Below are 17,261 nucleotides of genomic sequence, written 5' to 3'. Positions count from 1 at the left end.
TTACCTACCATGTATGCAGCCCTAGGTTCAATCCCTAGTATCAAATAAATTGAGTGATAGCTCATTTTTAATTTGTTGGCAACATACTGACTTTGAAGTCAGCCTGGAATTAAAAACAAAACCCAAAACCTATTACACAAACAACAAAAAACAGACACAGGAAAAATTGCATGGTTTCTAACCCTGGGGAATTAAATAATTAAAAGAATTATTTAAAGAATAATTAAAAAGCAAATAGAATTTTAGTAAGATAGTAATACAAATCCAAAACTTGCTAAGATAGTTACCAAACTGAAACATTATGCTTAAATGTTTGAACTAGAATTTACTCTAAACTCTTACACTTTTTGCCTCTGTTTTGGGAAAGCACATGCGCGCCATGGTACATGCTCTCAAAGGACAATCTGTGGGCATCCGTTCCTCCTTGCACCATGCAGGTCCCAGGGATTTAGTCAAATCACCAGGCTTGGCAGCAATCACCTTTACTCTTTGCACCACCTCGCTATTCAGCCCTGGTTGGCTTTGAACTCAGAGATCCACTTGCTTCTGCCTCCCAAGTGCTGGACTTAAAGGTATAAGCTACCGTGCACAATAAATTCTTAAAGATCCATTTTGTTAATTACCTGTTTTTTTTTCTCAAAAATGACTTTAATTTTGGTTATATTTTATTGTCATTTAATTTTTAATAAAAGACTAACAGTTAAAAATGCAATCTCAAATTGTTTATTATAGTATACTTTATTTAATACAATGTTTAACTATAAAAGTTAATACAGTTTTGAAGTTTAGATTCTGTAAAATGTCATTTGCAGAAAACAGTCCAACATACGAGACTAATAAGAGAAGCAGCATTTAAACTAATTTACAATTGAGAAAACAAGTTTTCTAAATTCCATTAAAAATATACATCACAGTGACTTTGGAGCTAGGAAAAGAAGTGCATTAACTTAATTATGCTTTCCCCTTCCACAGAGAGCAGCCACGAAATACCCAATTTATTTATCAATCTTTCAAAAATACTATAAACACACAGGAGGGGACACAGAGAATACAGAGCATGTGCTTTCAGTAACATGGAATTGTCTAGAAAGAAAAAGAAAAGCAAACAGAAACATAAACCAATACCCTTACACCCTCTAGCACTGGGGGGAAACGGAGGTGAACAAAAGCCCTTACCAGTTCCTTCTTCGGCCTGGATGGCTGTTTTGTTTGTTCTTTAATGTAATTTGTTGTTGATACTAGTTTTTTGTTTTTTTGTCACAGAGCAGGTGAATCCCTTTCAAAGTAGCTGAGAAGCCCACTGCAGGCAGTGATGGCAACCAGCACCTGGGATATACTTCTATCAAACTACACAATTTGCCAACTGTAAACACAAATCATACAAGGAATAATTTTACAGTAAATAGAAACAGAAGACAGAAAAAATGCTCATTTAGTTCTTATACCAATCAGTTAAGTCTAAGTCCCTTCTGGAGAAGGAAGAAGTCCAACCAATTTTTACAGAGATTTACTGTAAAAGGTTCTGTGATGAAAACTACCATCACGAGGAACAGAGTACAACCAACCACTATCATACTAACTGCTCTAAATACCCAATAGAAAATAAATGAGAAGCATCAGTTAATACTATTACCCCCAAAACCAGAAACCCAGAATGTGCCTATCCAGAACATGAGGCAGGTTTTCATTTTTAGCTGAACACCTTCCACTAGGAAACAAAGGCCACCTGGCAGAGCCAGTGAGCATCTGGATCACACTGGGGCAAAGAAAGAGCTAGCAGATCAATTCTTGACAAATTCTAAAGGCTCCAATAAAGTGGTTTAAAAGAAAACTAGTTCGATGATAGCATCAACTATAAGTCAAAGACTATTTAAAGCAATTAGTGGCTTCCTTACTGGCACAAACGCATTGTGGGTATCTGTTCTGAGTCATCAGTCTCATCCTTACTGCACTGTCCATTTTGTACCAGTGACAATGGCAAAGGTATCTTTACTTTCACTAACAGTCTCCTTGCAGTGTCAATTTCTGTGGTAGACAGCTTACCCAGAAAAAGAATTCATACAGTGATCATTAAAGTTTTACATATTGAAATAATTTCCTCAGCTTTGGAATCAAGCAATAAAAACAAGTGAAAATACTTTTTTAAAGGTATTAACACAAAATTACAAATTATCTGTAGACCCATATATTTCTATAAAGCCAATTTGATAGGAAAACTGAAATGGGAAATGATGTGTAAGTAAAAACTAAAAAATCTACTAACAAAACCACTAAAACAAGGATTTGCGTTTTATGCAATGAGATCAACTGTGGATCTTGGGGTACAATTAGTGCTGTTAAGTAGTTTTCTCAATGCTCTTTACATTTTAAAAATAAAATCTGGATGATTAGTCTTCTCAACTCCTCACCCCAGATCTGTTCTATTGAAAAGAACAACAACAACAAAAAACTAACAAAGCAGGGGTGGGAGATCCCATAAATGCTCTTCATAGAGCTGCTCTTTTGATAACCCAAACAGGAGGAGGATATTACAGACATTACTAATTTTCTTCCATGCCTACTTTCTTAAAGAACTGTTAAGTCCTCGTTTATATATATGCTAACAGATAAAAGCTCTAGGACCAGGAAAAAAAAGGCTATTTAACTTAGTGTGGATTTTAAAATGTTAGTAGAAATTTCCGTCTTAAAGATCAGATAGCTTAGGATATACACAATTCACGGAATCTAAGACACAATCAACTTGATTTAAGACATGTAACAGATCATATATGTACTAAGTTTTCTCATCAAGAAAAACAATTTGTAAAGAATCCACCATGGGTATTTGTTTTAGGATATTCCAAACAGCTTTAAAATCACTGCACCCTTCATTCTGTACCAGCTACATCGCAAATATCTTACCATAATAATCAATAATGGGAAGTATATTAGGCATCATTTTATTCAGTACAAATAGCATTGAGCAGCTACTGAGTTTACCAAGAAGTTACCTTGGTAAGAGTTGATACTATACTGACAAATATTAAAGTACAAAACTTTCTAAAGGCTACTATTGGAGTTTTGAAATACTTCTCAAATGAGGCAGGTTTTGTGTTTGCTAGATGTTCAATGTTTTATTTAGAAGAATATTACAGAATAAAAGGCCACATATCACAAAAATAGCAAAATACAACACACAAAATTCTGAATGGACTTTGGATATGTTTAGTGTGTAACTCTGTACGGTATCATATTTTGCAACTTTCTATTCTACTTTATATGGCAATGCTATACATGCCAAGTTAAAATAATGTTAACAGTAAACTGGTCTAAAGCCATCTGAACAGAAGGAAACCAGAGTCACAAACATGCTGCAGCCTATCGTGGTACGTATATAGAAAGATGCATCTTCTTGACATTTCATATTCACAACTATGAGAATTAGAGAAGTTAGTCCAAGTTAAAAAAACAACAACAACAACAACAAAAAACCCATGCAGAATTAACACTCAATGTGACACAGGCTAATATCCAAAATAGGGAAATCTTATTTCCAATACTAATGCTTTTTAGAATCTGTCTAGCTTAAGAAGTACCTACACAAGTAGTATGTTTTTAATGAGAAATGTATTTTTTAAATTGTAGAAAAGGGTAATGTTCTTAAAAAGCAACAATTTCAGTTCTTCACATCAACCAACAAAGAATTGAAAATTAGTCTGATCTTCCAAGGTGTAATTTCTGTCAAATGCTGTATAACAGCAACTCAAGCTCAACCAGTACATAAACCGAAAACAGCATTTATCTTGTTTTTATAGCTCACAGAGAGACAAGGACAGTACTAAGAAACAAGCTATAGTTGAAATTGTAAAGTATAAGGTATGAAGCACAAGAAAAGCAACTAAAGTACAAAAACAACTGTAAAAAGTGATGATTTAAGTCACATAAGGATCCTGCTTCTGTATAATCAAAAGAAACTGTTGTAAGCCTATGAATTATAAATGCAAAACAAAAAACTATACAAAACTTCTACTGGTTTCTCAAGGGATTTTTATCAAAAGAAGCACAAACTTGTCTAACAATATACTGCAACCAACAGTTAAGCTTGTTTCTAAATGGCTGATTAAGCAAAGTAGGCTGCTATTCATTAATTGTTGCAACACAAAATGAATACATAAGATAGTTAAACATAGCACACAATATTACACCAAAGTGATTTTTTTTCATTTCAAGTTTATTAAAACTTTAGCAGTACAAATTATCCAGGTAGCAGATTATCAAAAGATCAACTCAATGAAGTCCACATTTAAAAAAAAAAAGGTGGGGGGAGACAAACATAAAACAACCCCAAAACAATGAAAACAACAAAAAAGAGATTCAACAGTTAAGTCTAGAAAACTTAAAATTTGAGACAGGAAGGAAATAAGTGTACACAACTCACTCATCCACTTTTGTCTTCATCTGTTCCGGGGCTTGACTCATGATCGCATTTTTTATTTTTGTCATGTACATGGTCATTTTCTTGACCCTTTGATTTTTGGTTTTCTTTTTCCACTGGGGATCTGGTCTTCTCTTCCTCCTGATTTTTCAATTCATTGTCCTGACTGCTCTGTTTTGGTTTCAACACTACTGGACTTTGATCTCTATCAGCCTTTTTTTCCCTGTTATTACTTGAGCTATTATGATCACGATTTTTAGAGTACATTCTCTTTTCACCCTCAGAATTTTCTTTTCTGTGTGAACTTTTACTTTCTTGGCTCCTATATTTTTCTTTGTTTCGACTTTGACTTTCTTCTTCTCTTTCTGAGCTCCGGGAATCTCTCCTTCTTCTCCTCCTGTCTTTACTTCTTGATCGTCCTGGAGTTCTCCGATCCCGGCTCCGTGACCTTCCTCTTCTCCTATACTCCTGCTCTCTGTACCTGTGGTACTCCTTGCTTCTGCTGCGATCTCTGTCATGGCTTCTAGAGCGTACTCTTCTGCTCCTGTCCCTGCTTCTGCTTCGCTCCCTTGTTCTACTGTTGTAACTGTGTTTACTTTTAGTTAGATCATGTTCTCTACTCCTAGACTGTGCACGTCTATCCTTTTCTTTACTTTTGCTATGATCATGCTCATTACTTTTTGATTCTACCTGTTTAGAATTCTCTTTGCTTCTACTCCTTTCCTGATCTTTCCCTTTAGAATCCACTTGTTTTTCTTTTTCTTTAATAGTCTCATGATCCCTGTCTTTACTTCTTGACCTCATCCTCTTGTCTTCATGTCTGTTATGCTTTGATTCTCTTTCCTTACTTTTGGATCTGTCTTTGCTCTTACTCCTACTTTTGGATTTGCCCCTTTTCTTCACTTTGTTTTTATTATATTTATCATCCTTTTCTGAATTTCTTCTGATGTCTCTCTCTTTGCTTTCAGATTTATGGTCTTTAACTTTCTTTTCCTTTTCTATTTTTCTGTTTGGACTCTCAGACATGTGTCTGTGTTCTGTTATTTTTTTCTCTTTTACTCTAACTGGGCTCCTTTGATTTTCTTTTATTTCATTTAACTCACTCCTAAAAAGTGAAGGAAGAAAAGATATTTGGAAATATTATTAGGAAAAGAACAGTATAATTACAAACTATAATGCTACTGTGTTTTCTGTAAGGTATACAGAAATACAATGGCTCCTAATAAAATAACTGCGTACAACAGTAAAAAGAAATCACTAATTTGAAATAACAGGTAAATCTTACTTATCCCCTTTGATCCATCTTTCACCACTCGACACCCTCATTCTCTGAGCTCTCTGCATTTCTTGTCTCCAATGTGGAGGGGTCTCACTTCGTCTGAACCGATCCCTTGATCTGGATCTGGAAGGAGTTCGATAACGCTTAAGAAAATAAAAGGGGGAAAAAAAGACCATATAAAAATTTAAAAACAATACCATAGCTAAGATACATACTTAAAAAAAAAAAAGAATTATTCATTATTAAGTATACAGTGTTCCAACTGCATATTTGTTTGCATTCCAGAAGAGGACACCAGACTTATTATAGATGGTTATAAGTCACTAAGTGGTTGCTGGGAATTGAACTCAAGACCTCTGGAAGAGCAATCAGTGCTCTTAATCTCTGAGCCATCCCTTGAGCCCACATACTTACTTCGAGGTGGAAATAAAATGAATAAGTTTTCTCCTACTTAAATGTTAAAATTAGGCCAGGCGTTGGTGGTGCACGCCTTTAATCCCAGCACTCGGGAGACAGAGGCAGGCAGATCTCTGTGAGTTCGAGGCCAAGCCAGGACTGTTTCACAGCGAAAACCCCATCTCAGGGGGAAAAAACACACAAAGAACCCAACAAACCCAAAATTAGGAATAAGGTAAGAATATATGCTTAACATACATCAGACTCTAGAATCTAATCCTCAACATAATCAAATGTCTCAGGCAGAGAACCCTGAAAATAGTCTTACAATAAATTCCAAGTAAGAAACATTGCCCACAGCAACTAAGGCTTTTCACATCTTTCTAGGAACAGTCCTACTTAACTGGTGCTAGAAGAGTACTTGGTATATTCACTACTCTTAAATTATTATTTGAATGTTACATATACATCACCCTCCAAGGCAAATATTATAAACACACAGAATTCCCTTTATTCAGCCAACATTTACTCAGCTCTTCAGATGGTTAACATTACCAAAGTGAGCCAAAGATATAGATTTTGATCTCTGGGAACTTATCATTAGAGTTAGAGGAGTAAATTAATAGATATATAATCACATACATTAAATTACTACACAATGATTATAGAATGAGAAAAGATGCTCAAACAATTGAAGAGACTTGACATAGTTATAGGAATGTGATCATGTAAAATAATAAAAGCTGGAAATAAAAGAATGTTAATGCTAAGTTACCTAAGCAAAGATGAAACAAAATATTGACTATTACAAGAAACCTCCATATTGAAAATTCTGGGACAGAAACAAACAGAATTATTTTAGAAATGATCACAAGATGGTCAAGTATGGTTAACTCTAAAAATTCCAAGAGAAAGTAAAACTAGACCCTACCAATGAAGTAAAAAAAAAGACAGATTCTGTGAGGGCTCAGTCTGTGGTAACTACTTTTTATTTATCCCAAAGTCAATACTACAGGAATAATACACCAGACTTGCTCAATGCTCAAAGTGCTAGAGATCAAACCTAAGGTTGTCTGCATACTAGGCAAATAAATACTCTCACTGGAGCTATGTCACAGCCAGATGTGCACTTTTTTTAAAAAATATTTTATTTATTTATTGTGTATACAGCCTTCTGTCTACCGGTATCAGATCTCATTCAAGGTGGTTGTGAGCCACCACGTGGTTGCCGGGAATTGAACTCAGGACCTCTGGAAGAACAATCAGTGCTCTTAACTGCTGAGCCATCTCTCCAGCCCCCAGATGTGCACTTTTTGACTACCCTGACCACTGCCTTTCCCACTTTTGCCTCTTCATGATCATGTGGTAGAATCACTCAGAAACCATAAATCATGCTTTTTGATGTAACTACTTTCATAGCTACTTATACTTGTGCTGAGTGTTTCTTAGTTTTAATTTCTAAAAGAACTAAAATTCATGAATATAACACATATGATCCATTTAAGGTTTAAGTTTAAACCAGTACTGATGGATAAAACAGAAACGAAACCTACCAAATAAACTTTGGAAGCCATTTATATTTGACACAGCATTATTATGAGTAAAACTTTATAGAAACAAATGCATGTCATCAGAGTAGCGAGAGAAAGAAATGGCAGGAGCTGACGTACAAGGTTGTAAAACTAGGAAAGGAAAGAGAAGGAAAATGATTTTGGCTTAGGGTGAGACAGGCAAACAGGTGGTGCCACTAGTCACTATGAGCAACAGCCTAAAGGGACAGGAGCTCTGAAGAGCAAGCACATGGTCATGCTGAGCTTTCTTCATGGCAAGTTTGGGGTGCTCGGCAGCCAAATAATCCTCTGGTGCCAACAACAGATGGAACTGTGAATCACCAGCCATCCAGGAGACTAAAGGGCTTCTAAGGAGCATACATTTTAAACGAACTAGAGCCTTGGCACTGATTTTAAAAGGACATGTACAGGATGCAAAATAGCAGTCTAACATAGATTGGCTTGGGAGATAGGAAAAGACAAAATTAAAGCAATATGGAGAGAATATTATAAGGTGAGATTAAGTAATGACTAAAACGATTCAATAGCTTTTGTAAATTGAAAACAACCAGACAGGAAGTACTGTTTTCAACAGAGTATAGAAAGCAGAAAAAACTGGTTAAGAAGGAAAGATTGAAGATATATAAAGTATGGACAAATTTCTAAAAAAAGTTTTGAAAGAAGTCATTTAAATTCTAGTGGAAAGATTTAGTAAAAAAAGAAGAGAAAGACAGACAGAAAGAAATGCAACCATCAACTTTTATTTAGCTTTTGGTAATAGAGATATGATGGGTAGGAATTACCAAAGTCAAAAGACTTCAATACCCTTTATATTCTGATTTTTATTTACATGCTTTTGAGACAGGGTCCCCTGTTGTAGCCCAAGTTGGCCTGGAACTTACTCACAATAGTCTTTGTGCCTTAGTCACCTAAGGTATGACTCACCACATCCAACTCAATTCCATTTTACAGCATGTAAATTTATAATCTATTTTCAATTTAGAATTACCAAGATGTAAAAGTTACTATAAGAAAGGGATATATAGGGGGCTGGAGAGATGGCTTAGTGGTTAAGAGCACTGACTGCTCTTCCAGAGGTCCTGAGTTCAATTCCCAGCAACCACATGGTGGCTTACAACCATCTACAATTCAATCTGGTGCCCTCTCCTGGCAGAACACTGTATATGTAATAAAATAAATCCTTATAAAAAAAAAGAAAGGGATATATAATTCAAAACATGCATGTCTCCTATAGTTTTAGTAACTTGAATAGTAAAATGGCACTTCTGCCGGGTGGTGGTGACACACACCTTTAGTCCCAGCACTCAAGAGGGCAGAGGCAGGCAGACCTCTGTGAGTTCGAGACCAGCCTGGTCCACAAGAGCTAGTTCCAGGACAGGCTCCAAAGCCACAGAGAAACCCTGCCTTGAACCCCACCCCCCAAAAAACAAAACAAAACAAAACAAAAAACCATTCAATTTTTTTTCCTCGTAGTACTAGGGATTTTAACCCAGGGCTGTAAACATGTTCTTCAAGCACTCTAGCATTGAACACTCTAAACTCTTTTAAAAAGATAAATGCAGTATTATGAACATTTCTGACAAAGAATCACCTACCCTTGGTCCTCTTCCTTTAATTTTCCTGCCAGACCTAGTAACTAAGAACCGTCGCTGGTATGAAGCTGGCTGGGAGTTAGGTGGATTACTAGAAGCAAGCAAAGGCAAAGTTGAAACACATTACTTTCATAAAGAGGAATCTTGAAAATATAGCTTTACTGAAGTAAATGAATACATTTAATTTATAAATGAAATTGCTACCAGATCCCAGTAAGCATTACTGCATATGGTTACACCACCCTGAATGTGAATAATTTTGGAAAGAAATACTTATTAGTAAGGTGAAACTAATTTGATAGTGCTAAGGAAACCCATATATACTAGCCCAGAGGGGCTTCCAAAGAGAAAGAAATTGACTATCTTATTCCAAAATGTTTCGTAATTGCCTACGAGCAGTTGTGCACTAGTAAGACATCTTTGGAGAAATTAAGCAATGTAAATTAGACAGAGACAAGTGGATCTGAATTGGCTAAATATCATTCATATTATGATATACATTGAGTGTGAAACTGGTTTTAAATTATATATAAAATTAGCTCACTAATAATATTCGTTGAAGTCAAATAGTTTTTCTTTAATCTTTTGTTTCCTTAAAAAACATTCTCTTCCAAACTAGTAGAAAAATAAACTCAATAAATCAAAACTCCAATTTCAAAACCTTTATTTTTGTATACTATGAAAAGCATGGCATATTTTTGTTGTACCATGCTTAGAATTTTGTAATTTTAAAATTGTATTCATGATTAAGAAAGATTTCAATTTCTTTTTAATTTTCACATGTAATTGTTAAAACGACTCATAAAAAAACAATAGAATTGGTAATAAGATTTATGCAGAAAAATATTCAAAATAATTGAACATCCCAACTTTCATTACAGTATAAAGTCAGGTTAGGAAAACAAGACTTTCCGCTTTATATAAATTTATAAAACAATGAAGTGTGTATGTTTGTGAATGCATGTGTATGTAAATACAGGTGCACCTATTTGTGTGGGTAGGTCTAAAGTCAACCTTGGTTGTCAGTCATTCCTTAGGAACCATTCAAATTGTTTTTTGAAAGAGGGTCTCTAATTGGCCTGGAGCTTATTGGATAGGCCAAATTGACTGGTAAGCAAAACCCAAAGGTTCATCCATCTAAACCTCCCCAGAACTGGGATCACAAGCATGCCACGGCACCCAGCTTTTTTTCAGAGATTTCAGCAATGAAACTAAGGTTACTAAGGTTCTCATGCTTGCACAACTTGTAAGGAATCAATTCTCTACTTAAACCATAAGGGCACAGGGAAAAATACATAATTTGCAATGACTCTCTGTTTTTCCTTTCCTTATCAACAGCTTCAGGAGGACCTTTACTTATTAGGAATTTTTGGTATAGGAGGGATCTTGCACTCATGTACACATATATACACATAATCAAAAAATAGCAAAATAAACCATTTTAGAAATGTGTACATATGAGCAACATACCAAAATACCATGTTGTTTTATTGGTTTAACACTATCTCATTATTAATGCCATTTGCAATGCCACCTAACACATATAAGTTCTCACTGCAGATCTTATTTCCTCAAAATCTGCTGGTAACCAAAGTAATTTTTTAGTAATTTAGCAAACAAATGAGCTTTGCTAGCATCTTTTTTTTTTTCTTAAAAAAGATTTCATTGGGATAAGGCCATCATTTAAATACTGTCAAAAAAGAAAACTTGGCCAGGCATTAGTGGCACACACCTTTAATCCCACCACTCGGGAGGCAGAGGCAGGCAGATCTCTGTGAGTTCGAGGCAACCCTGGTCTCCAGAGCGAGTTCCAGGACAGCCTCCAAAACAATACAGAGAAACCCTGTCTCAGAAACAAAAACAAAAACAAAACTTGTATGGTAATATACAACAATATACTATAAAATCTATACATTCACATACCACTCTCTTTCTCTTTCTCTCTCTCTGTTTTTCCTTTCCTTGTCATCAGCTTTAGGAGGACTTTTTCTCATTAGGAATCTATTTTCTGGTATAGGAGGGATCTCTTCCGGACGGACAGTAGACTGGGGCTGTGCATCAAGATTTTCTGCTTCACTTTCACTAGATGGACTTAACGGGTAAAATCAAAGTAAGTTACATTTGGCTATTACGAACCTAACTAAAATTTCTAGCTGTTAACATCCTTTTTTAAAATTACATTTTCAGTTAGTGTGTGCACAAGTATGTGTGCCATGGTATACACGTGGAGGTCAGAGAACAACCTGCAAGAGATCAGTCTTCCCCTTTCACTCTGAGTCCAGGATAAATTCAGGTCAACAGGCTTGGTGGCAAGTGCCTTTACATGCTAAGCCATCTCATCAGCACAGCATTTCATTAATATCAAATACATATAGCAACCTGTCCCTTTTAAAGATGTGATCATGTGGCAAAAAAAAAGAAAAAAATATATCAAAAAAACTTCCTTCACTTCTGACAAGCCAGTCAACCAACTCAACCAAACAAAAACTCATTTGTTATCAAACTCAAAAGTACTTTTCTAAAAGACAGATCTAAACTATGAGATCCTGTAGAAAATATATCCTAATAAATTTAAAATACAGGGTCGGGGCTGGAGAGGTGGCTCAGTGGTGAAAAGCACTGGCTGCTCTTCCAGAGGGCACAGGTTCAATAGGCAGCATCCACATGGCAGCTCACAACCATCTGAAACTCTAGTTCCAGGTGATCTGATGTCCTCTCCTGGCCTCTGTGGGCACAGCATACAAACACCTATGCACACACAAAAACAAAATTTTGTGCAAAATACAGGCTAAAGAAATTAGTCGCTTTTGAGATAATAGGTAAAATTAAGCTTTAATATAAACACATTTCAAACAAAGCAGAAAATAAAGTAGCGACTGACTCATCTGTTCTCAATTCACATACTGCTCCCCAGAGTAAGACATATAAAAGGACCTATATATATATATACTGCTACAAAGTGAGGAACCTAACTGCTGGCTTACTGTAATTCAGAACTACCTCATAAATCTCTTCAAAAAAAACAAAAACAAAAACAAAAACCCAGAATGATGCTGTGCACCTGCAACTATTGCTACTTGAGAGGATGTTGTGTAACAGTTTCCTCTGAGATTAAAACATTCCATCCTGCAAGAAGCTCCTTAAGCAGGAAAGTAAGCAACTGAAAATAGCTTCAGAAGTCTCTGAAACTGTCAAGACTGACTAGGCCCTCCCCTGCATGAGTAAGCAGAACTTTGCTGCAAAGAATACTCTCAGAAAAGATAAGCTACAAAAGATTCTAAGACTGCACCAGCTGCCAGAACAAGCAGAAAATGACCGAGCTGCCTGGAAGAGGTTTAGATCAACTGAGACACCTGGAAAAGACACTCTCCAACCTGTTGAGCTGCCTACAGTCTGTGCAGTGTGCTCCAGGTTCCCAGCTTTGTAACCTATCACCTATGCTGGGCTGGGCTTTGGTAATGTGGCTATCTTTGAGTAATTTCTGCTCCTATAAGTAACCTCAGTAACACTCACTGATTTGCCAACTTGGATTTTCGTGGTATCCAGACTGGTCTATTGTGGGTTTCCTGTCTGGGGAGAGTAGATGTGTGTGTTGCATATTCCCGGGCAAAGTTTTGTCACACAACAGTGAAGAAGGGACTACGAATTTGAGGCCAGCCTGGAGAACTGGGAATGCCTCAATAAATCCAAAAATGAAAGCCTTGTAACATAAAAACCAGAAGCTTCATTAAACTGGGAGAACACACAATTAACTGAGAGCTTCTGTGGCATGATCTCATGACACTGTTATAAGCCCCATTTTAACACTCTTACATAACTGATGCAACAGACAAGATAGCACTAGCACTGTAAAGACCTCTTCTTGCTTTTCTTTCGCTTCTTCTTTTCCTTCTTATGTTTTCGGGAGTTTTTCCTATGTTTCTTTTTTCTTTTTCTGGATTTTTCTTCAGAAGCGCTTTCAGAATCAGAAGAATCAGAGGAGGACTGAGAATCACTTGAGCTATCTGAATCACTGGATGATGACGACGACGATGACTTATGCCTTTTCTTTTCTTCTTTCTTAACTTTAAAACAAAAAGACTCCACTCAATAATTTTCAGGCAAACTGATAGTCAATAAAAACATTTTCTATAGATCCTTATTAAGGCCAGTATTAGGTATTTTGCTCATCCAGTCATCTCAATTCAGTCAGAACTCAGGGTTAGAATTCAGATTTCCAGATTAATGAGTCAAAAATTCTATTAAGCCAAAATACTTCTGAAAATGAGCAAGCTCCAAAAACTAAATCAAGTTAACTTTAAGAAATATTTGAGCACGCCTTTAATCCCAGTACTCAGGAGGCAGAGGCAGGTGATCTCAGTGAGTTCGAAGCTAGCCTGGTCTACAGAGCGAGTTCCAGGACAACCTCCAAAGTTACACAGAGAAACCCTGTTTAGAAAAACAAAACAAAAAAATCTCAAGTTGAAATTTTGAGTTAGGGAATCAATTTTTTTTTTCTTTTGAGGCAGGGTCTTACTATGTAGCTCTGGCTGTCCTGGAACTTACTATGTAGACCAAGCTGGCTTCAAATTCAGAGATCTGCCTACCTGTACCTCTGTACTGGGATTAAAGGTGTGTGCCATTACACCTTCTGAAAATTATTTTACTTGTTATTATTATCATGTGCTATGATGTGTGCCATAGGACAGAAGACAGTTTTGTAGAGTTCTACTTTCAGTTAGATTCAGGAAATGAACAAGTCATCAGGCTTATATGGCAAGCACATTTATCCATTAAGCATCTTGTCAGCTCAGAAAAAAATTTTTTTCTGGTTTTTCGAAACATTTTCACTGTGTACGGAAATAATTTTTAAAGTTTTTTAAAACTTGGATGCTTTAAAGAACATTAATATAAGTAAAGTTTTTAGTTAACATAAGTCTTCACACAATGAATTTTTCAATAGGTAGAACTTGACCCATTTAAAGATGTGCTAACTCAACCTAGTATGCATTGTGGAATATTTAACAATGTAAAGATGAGCCGGGCGTTGGTGGCGCACGCCTTTAATCCCAGCACTCGGGAGGCAGAGGCAGGTGGATCTCTGTGAGTTCGAGGCCAGCCTGGTCTACAAAGCGAGTTCCAGGACAGCCTCCAAGACAATACAGCGAAACCCTGTCTCGAAAAACCAAAAAAAAAAAAAAAAAGTAAAGATGAGTTATATTTGTTTCTGCTACATTTCTTTAACAATGTAAGGACGTGTTTCATTTGTTTCTGCTGCATTTATGAAAAGATGTGTTGCTGTTTCACTTTGCCTGCCTAAGGCACCTGAAAAAGCTGAACCGCCAACAGCTAGGCAGGAGAGGGATAGGCAGGGCTGGCAGGCAGAGAGAACATATAGGAGAAAAAAAAATCTAGAATTGGAAAGAACGAGATGAGAGAGTGAGAGAGTGAGGGAGGGAGGGAGGGAGAGAGGGAGGGAGGGAGGGAGGGAGGGAGGGAGGGAGGGAGGGAGGGAGGGAGGGAGGGAGGGAGGGAGGGAGAGAGAGAGAGAGAGAGAGAGAGAGAGAGAGAGAGAGAGAGAGAGAGAGAGAGAGAGAGAGAGAGATGCCCGGGCCAATAAGAAGTCTCTGTGTCATCTGTGTCATGATTTGGGATTTGGTTGGTGGCCCAAAAGAAAAAACCTAGTACAACGATAGATTTGAAAATACTTATTCAGGCAAAAAGTGGGTCAACATAAACACACACACACAAAGGAGAATTTCAACAAATTAGTAAACAGTAAATAAATACACTTAAATTACCATAAATTAATGGTGGTATTGATACATTAAAATATAAATAAACCAGGTGGTGGTGGCACATGCCTGTAAATCCAGCACTCGGGAGGCAGAAGCAGTTGAATCTCTGAGTTCAAGGCCAGTCTGGTCTAGAGCTCCAGGACAGCTAAGGCTATACAGAGAAACTCTGTCCCGAAACCCCCCCCCACCCCAAATCATTGCCTTTCCTGTATTTTTCTTTTTAAAAAAATATTTATTTACTTTTTGTGTGTGAGTGTGTGTGTTTTGACTGCATGTGTGCCTGCAGACTAGAAGAGGGCACCAGGTCTCATTATAGATGGTTGTGAGCTACCATGTGGTTGCTGGGAATTGAACTCCAAACCTCTGGAAACATAGCCACCTCTCCAGTCGTCGTCCCCCGCCCCCAATATGATCTCTATCAATAAACAAAGGGAGGCTGCTCTTTATTAGAAGAATTCCACAGTGAGAAAGGAACTACTGTTACAATATCTTTGGGCAACTCCCAATGAGGCACTGAATGAAAACCAATTGCAGAACAGAGAGAAATCAGCCCTGTGTGACACCGAGTCTCATAAAAAGGGGGGGGGCTGGGGGAAAAACAAAGCTGAATTTAATCAATTTTCTGGATGGATCTACCAAGTTATTTGAAATAGAAGCACAAAACTATGTAAAGTACAATTATGAGAAATCTACATGACAAATTACCCAGATGTATGGCAAGCTCCTGGCCTCAAATGATACTACACCTCAACTTCCCAACAGCTGGGACTACAGTTATGCCAGGCACAAACTAACAAAATACAATCTGTAAACCCCATCAATGTTCAAACCTTATTTGAGTCCACATTCAAACAACAAAATTGCTACTCTTTTTTTTTTTTTTTTGGTTTTCTGAGGCAGGGTTTTTCTGTATTATTTTGGAGGCTGTCCTGGAACTCGATCTGTAGACCAAGCAGGCCTCGAACTCAGAGATCCTCCTGCCTCTGCCTCCCGAGTGGTGTGGGATTAAAGGCGTGTGCCACCAACACCCGGCTTCTAGCTATCTTTTTAAAGAGTCGGTTTTTTTTTTTTTTTTTTTATTTTAGTTTTGCAAGACAGGGTTTCCCTGTGTAGCTTTGGAGCCTGTCCTGGAACTAGCTCTTGTAAAACAGGCTGGTCTCAAACTCAGAGATTCGCTTGCTTCTGCCTCCTCAGTCCTGCGATTAAAGGAATACACCACCACTGCCTGGCTTTAAAGAGTCATTTTTTTAGGACAAAAAGTAAAATATCTGTTGATATATATCTGGAATTTGCTTCAAATAGGAAAATAGCTGAGTGCAATGACTCACACATATCTAGAGATTTGAGTCTAGCCTGGTAATATAGCCAAACTCTTGCCTTAAAAGTAAAGGTGGGTGAGGGGAAGAAATAGCTAGAGGTAAGTAAAACAAGGCTGGCCATAAGTAAACTGTTGAGTTGAGTGATAAATATGCCTACAATGCTATGAAGATATAATAGTATGGAGAATTCAACAAGGTTAAAAGAAAAAACATTTGTATCTTTGGACTCTTTTGTGTCTTCCTTGTTACACGACCTTGTACTTCTTTATTTGTGGTTTTCTGAGACAGGGTTTCTCTGTGTAGCTCTGGCTGTCCTCAAACAAGGGCTTTGTACTTCTTAACTCAGTATTTATTGAAGCATACTAAATCAAAAATAAAAAAAGCATTTTTCTGAAGTTACTATGTCTTTGATTCATGGTCATTCTGTAGTGATGAAGAAATGGCACTGTACTACCATATGGGAACAAGGTCTAAAAGATGAAGAGAACCCTGTAGCAATGGTTTTACTAAGGCAGTATATGCAAATCTAGACACGTTCCTCTAGATCATAAATGTCTCATATTGTCAGCTTAGTGTGGAAAGAAGCCTACACTGTCTCACCAATACAATTATTAATCTGGACCTAAGATCACTACAGCTGGTAAACCAGAGTGGGAATACAGACATAAAAGCTGAAAAATCTATTTGTACTTGTAGTAATAAAAAATCAGAGGGAGCTGGGCATTGGTGGTACATGGCTTTAATCCCAGCACTTGGGAGGCAGAGGCAGGTAGATGGATATCTGTGAGTTGAAGGCCAGCCTGGTCTACAAGAGCTAGTTCTAGGACAGCCTCCAAAGCCACAGAGAAACCCTGTCTCGGGAGAAAAAAAAAAAAAAATCAGAGGGAAAACGGTGAGAGATACTGAACTTTTA

General features: G+C 37.0%; 1 protein-coding gene across 3 annotated transcripts in view; it reads right to left on the bottom strand.

Annotated features, from left to right (window-relative positions):
* Window positions 1–4,189: 4,189 nt before the first annotated feature.
* Window positions 4,190–17,261, bottom strand: part of Ppig (peptidylprolyl isomerase G) — a 28,159-nt gene continuing 15,087 nt past the window's right edge. For 2 of the 3 annotated variants that reach the window (XM_040745517.1, XM_040745518.1), the window contains exons 10-14: window positions 13,109–13,316; window positions 11,176–11,343; window positions 9,256–9,343; window positions 5,700–5,836; window positions 4,190–5,519 (exon numbers count right to left, since the gene is read on the bottom strand). In XM_040745517.1, coding sequence (XP_040601451.1) covers window positions 4,418–5,519; window positions 5,700–5,836; window positions 9,256–9,343; window positions 11,176–11,343; window positions 13,109–13,316 — 1,703 coding nt within the window. In that variant the 3' untranslated portion in view covers window positions 4,190–4,417. The remainder of the gene's footprint in view (window positions 5,520–5,699; window positions 5,837–9,255; window positions 9,344–11,175; window positions 11,344–13,108; window positions 13,317–17,261) is intronic. The other variant, XM_040745519.1, reaches the window with a different exon arrangement.

This window comes from Mesocricetus auratus, unplaced genomic scaffold (genome assembly GCF_017639785.1).
Source record: "Mesocricetus auratus isolate SY011 unplaced genomic scaffold, BCM_Maur_2.0 Super-Scaffold_100004, whole genome shotgun sequence".
NCBI lineage: Eukaryota > Metazoa > Chordata > Mammalia > Rodentia > Cricetidae > Mesocricetus > Mesocricetus auratus.
The sequence above is the reverse complement of the archived record's forward strand: the minus strand, read 5'-3'. Positions and strand labels throughout refer to the sequence as shown.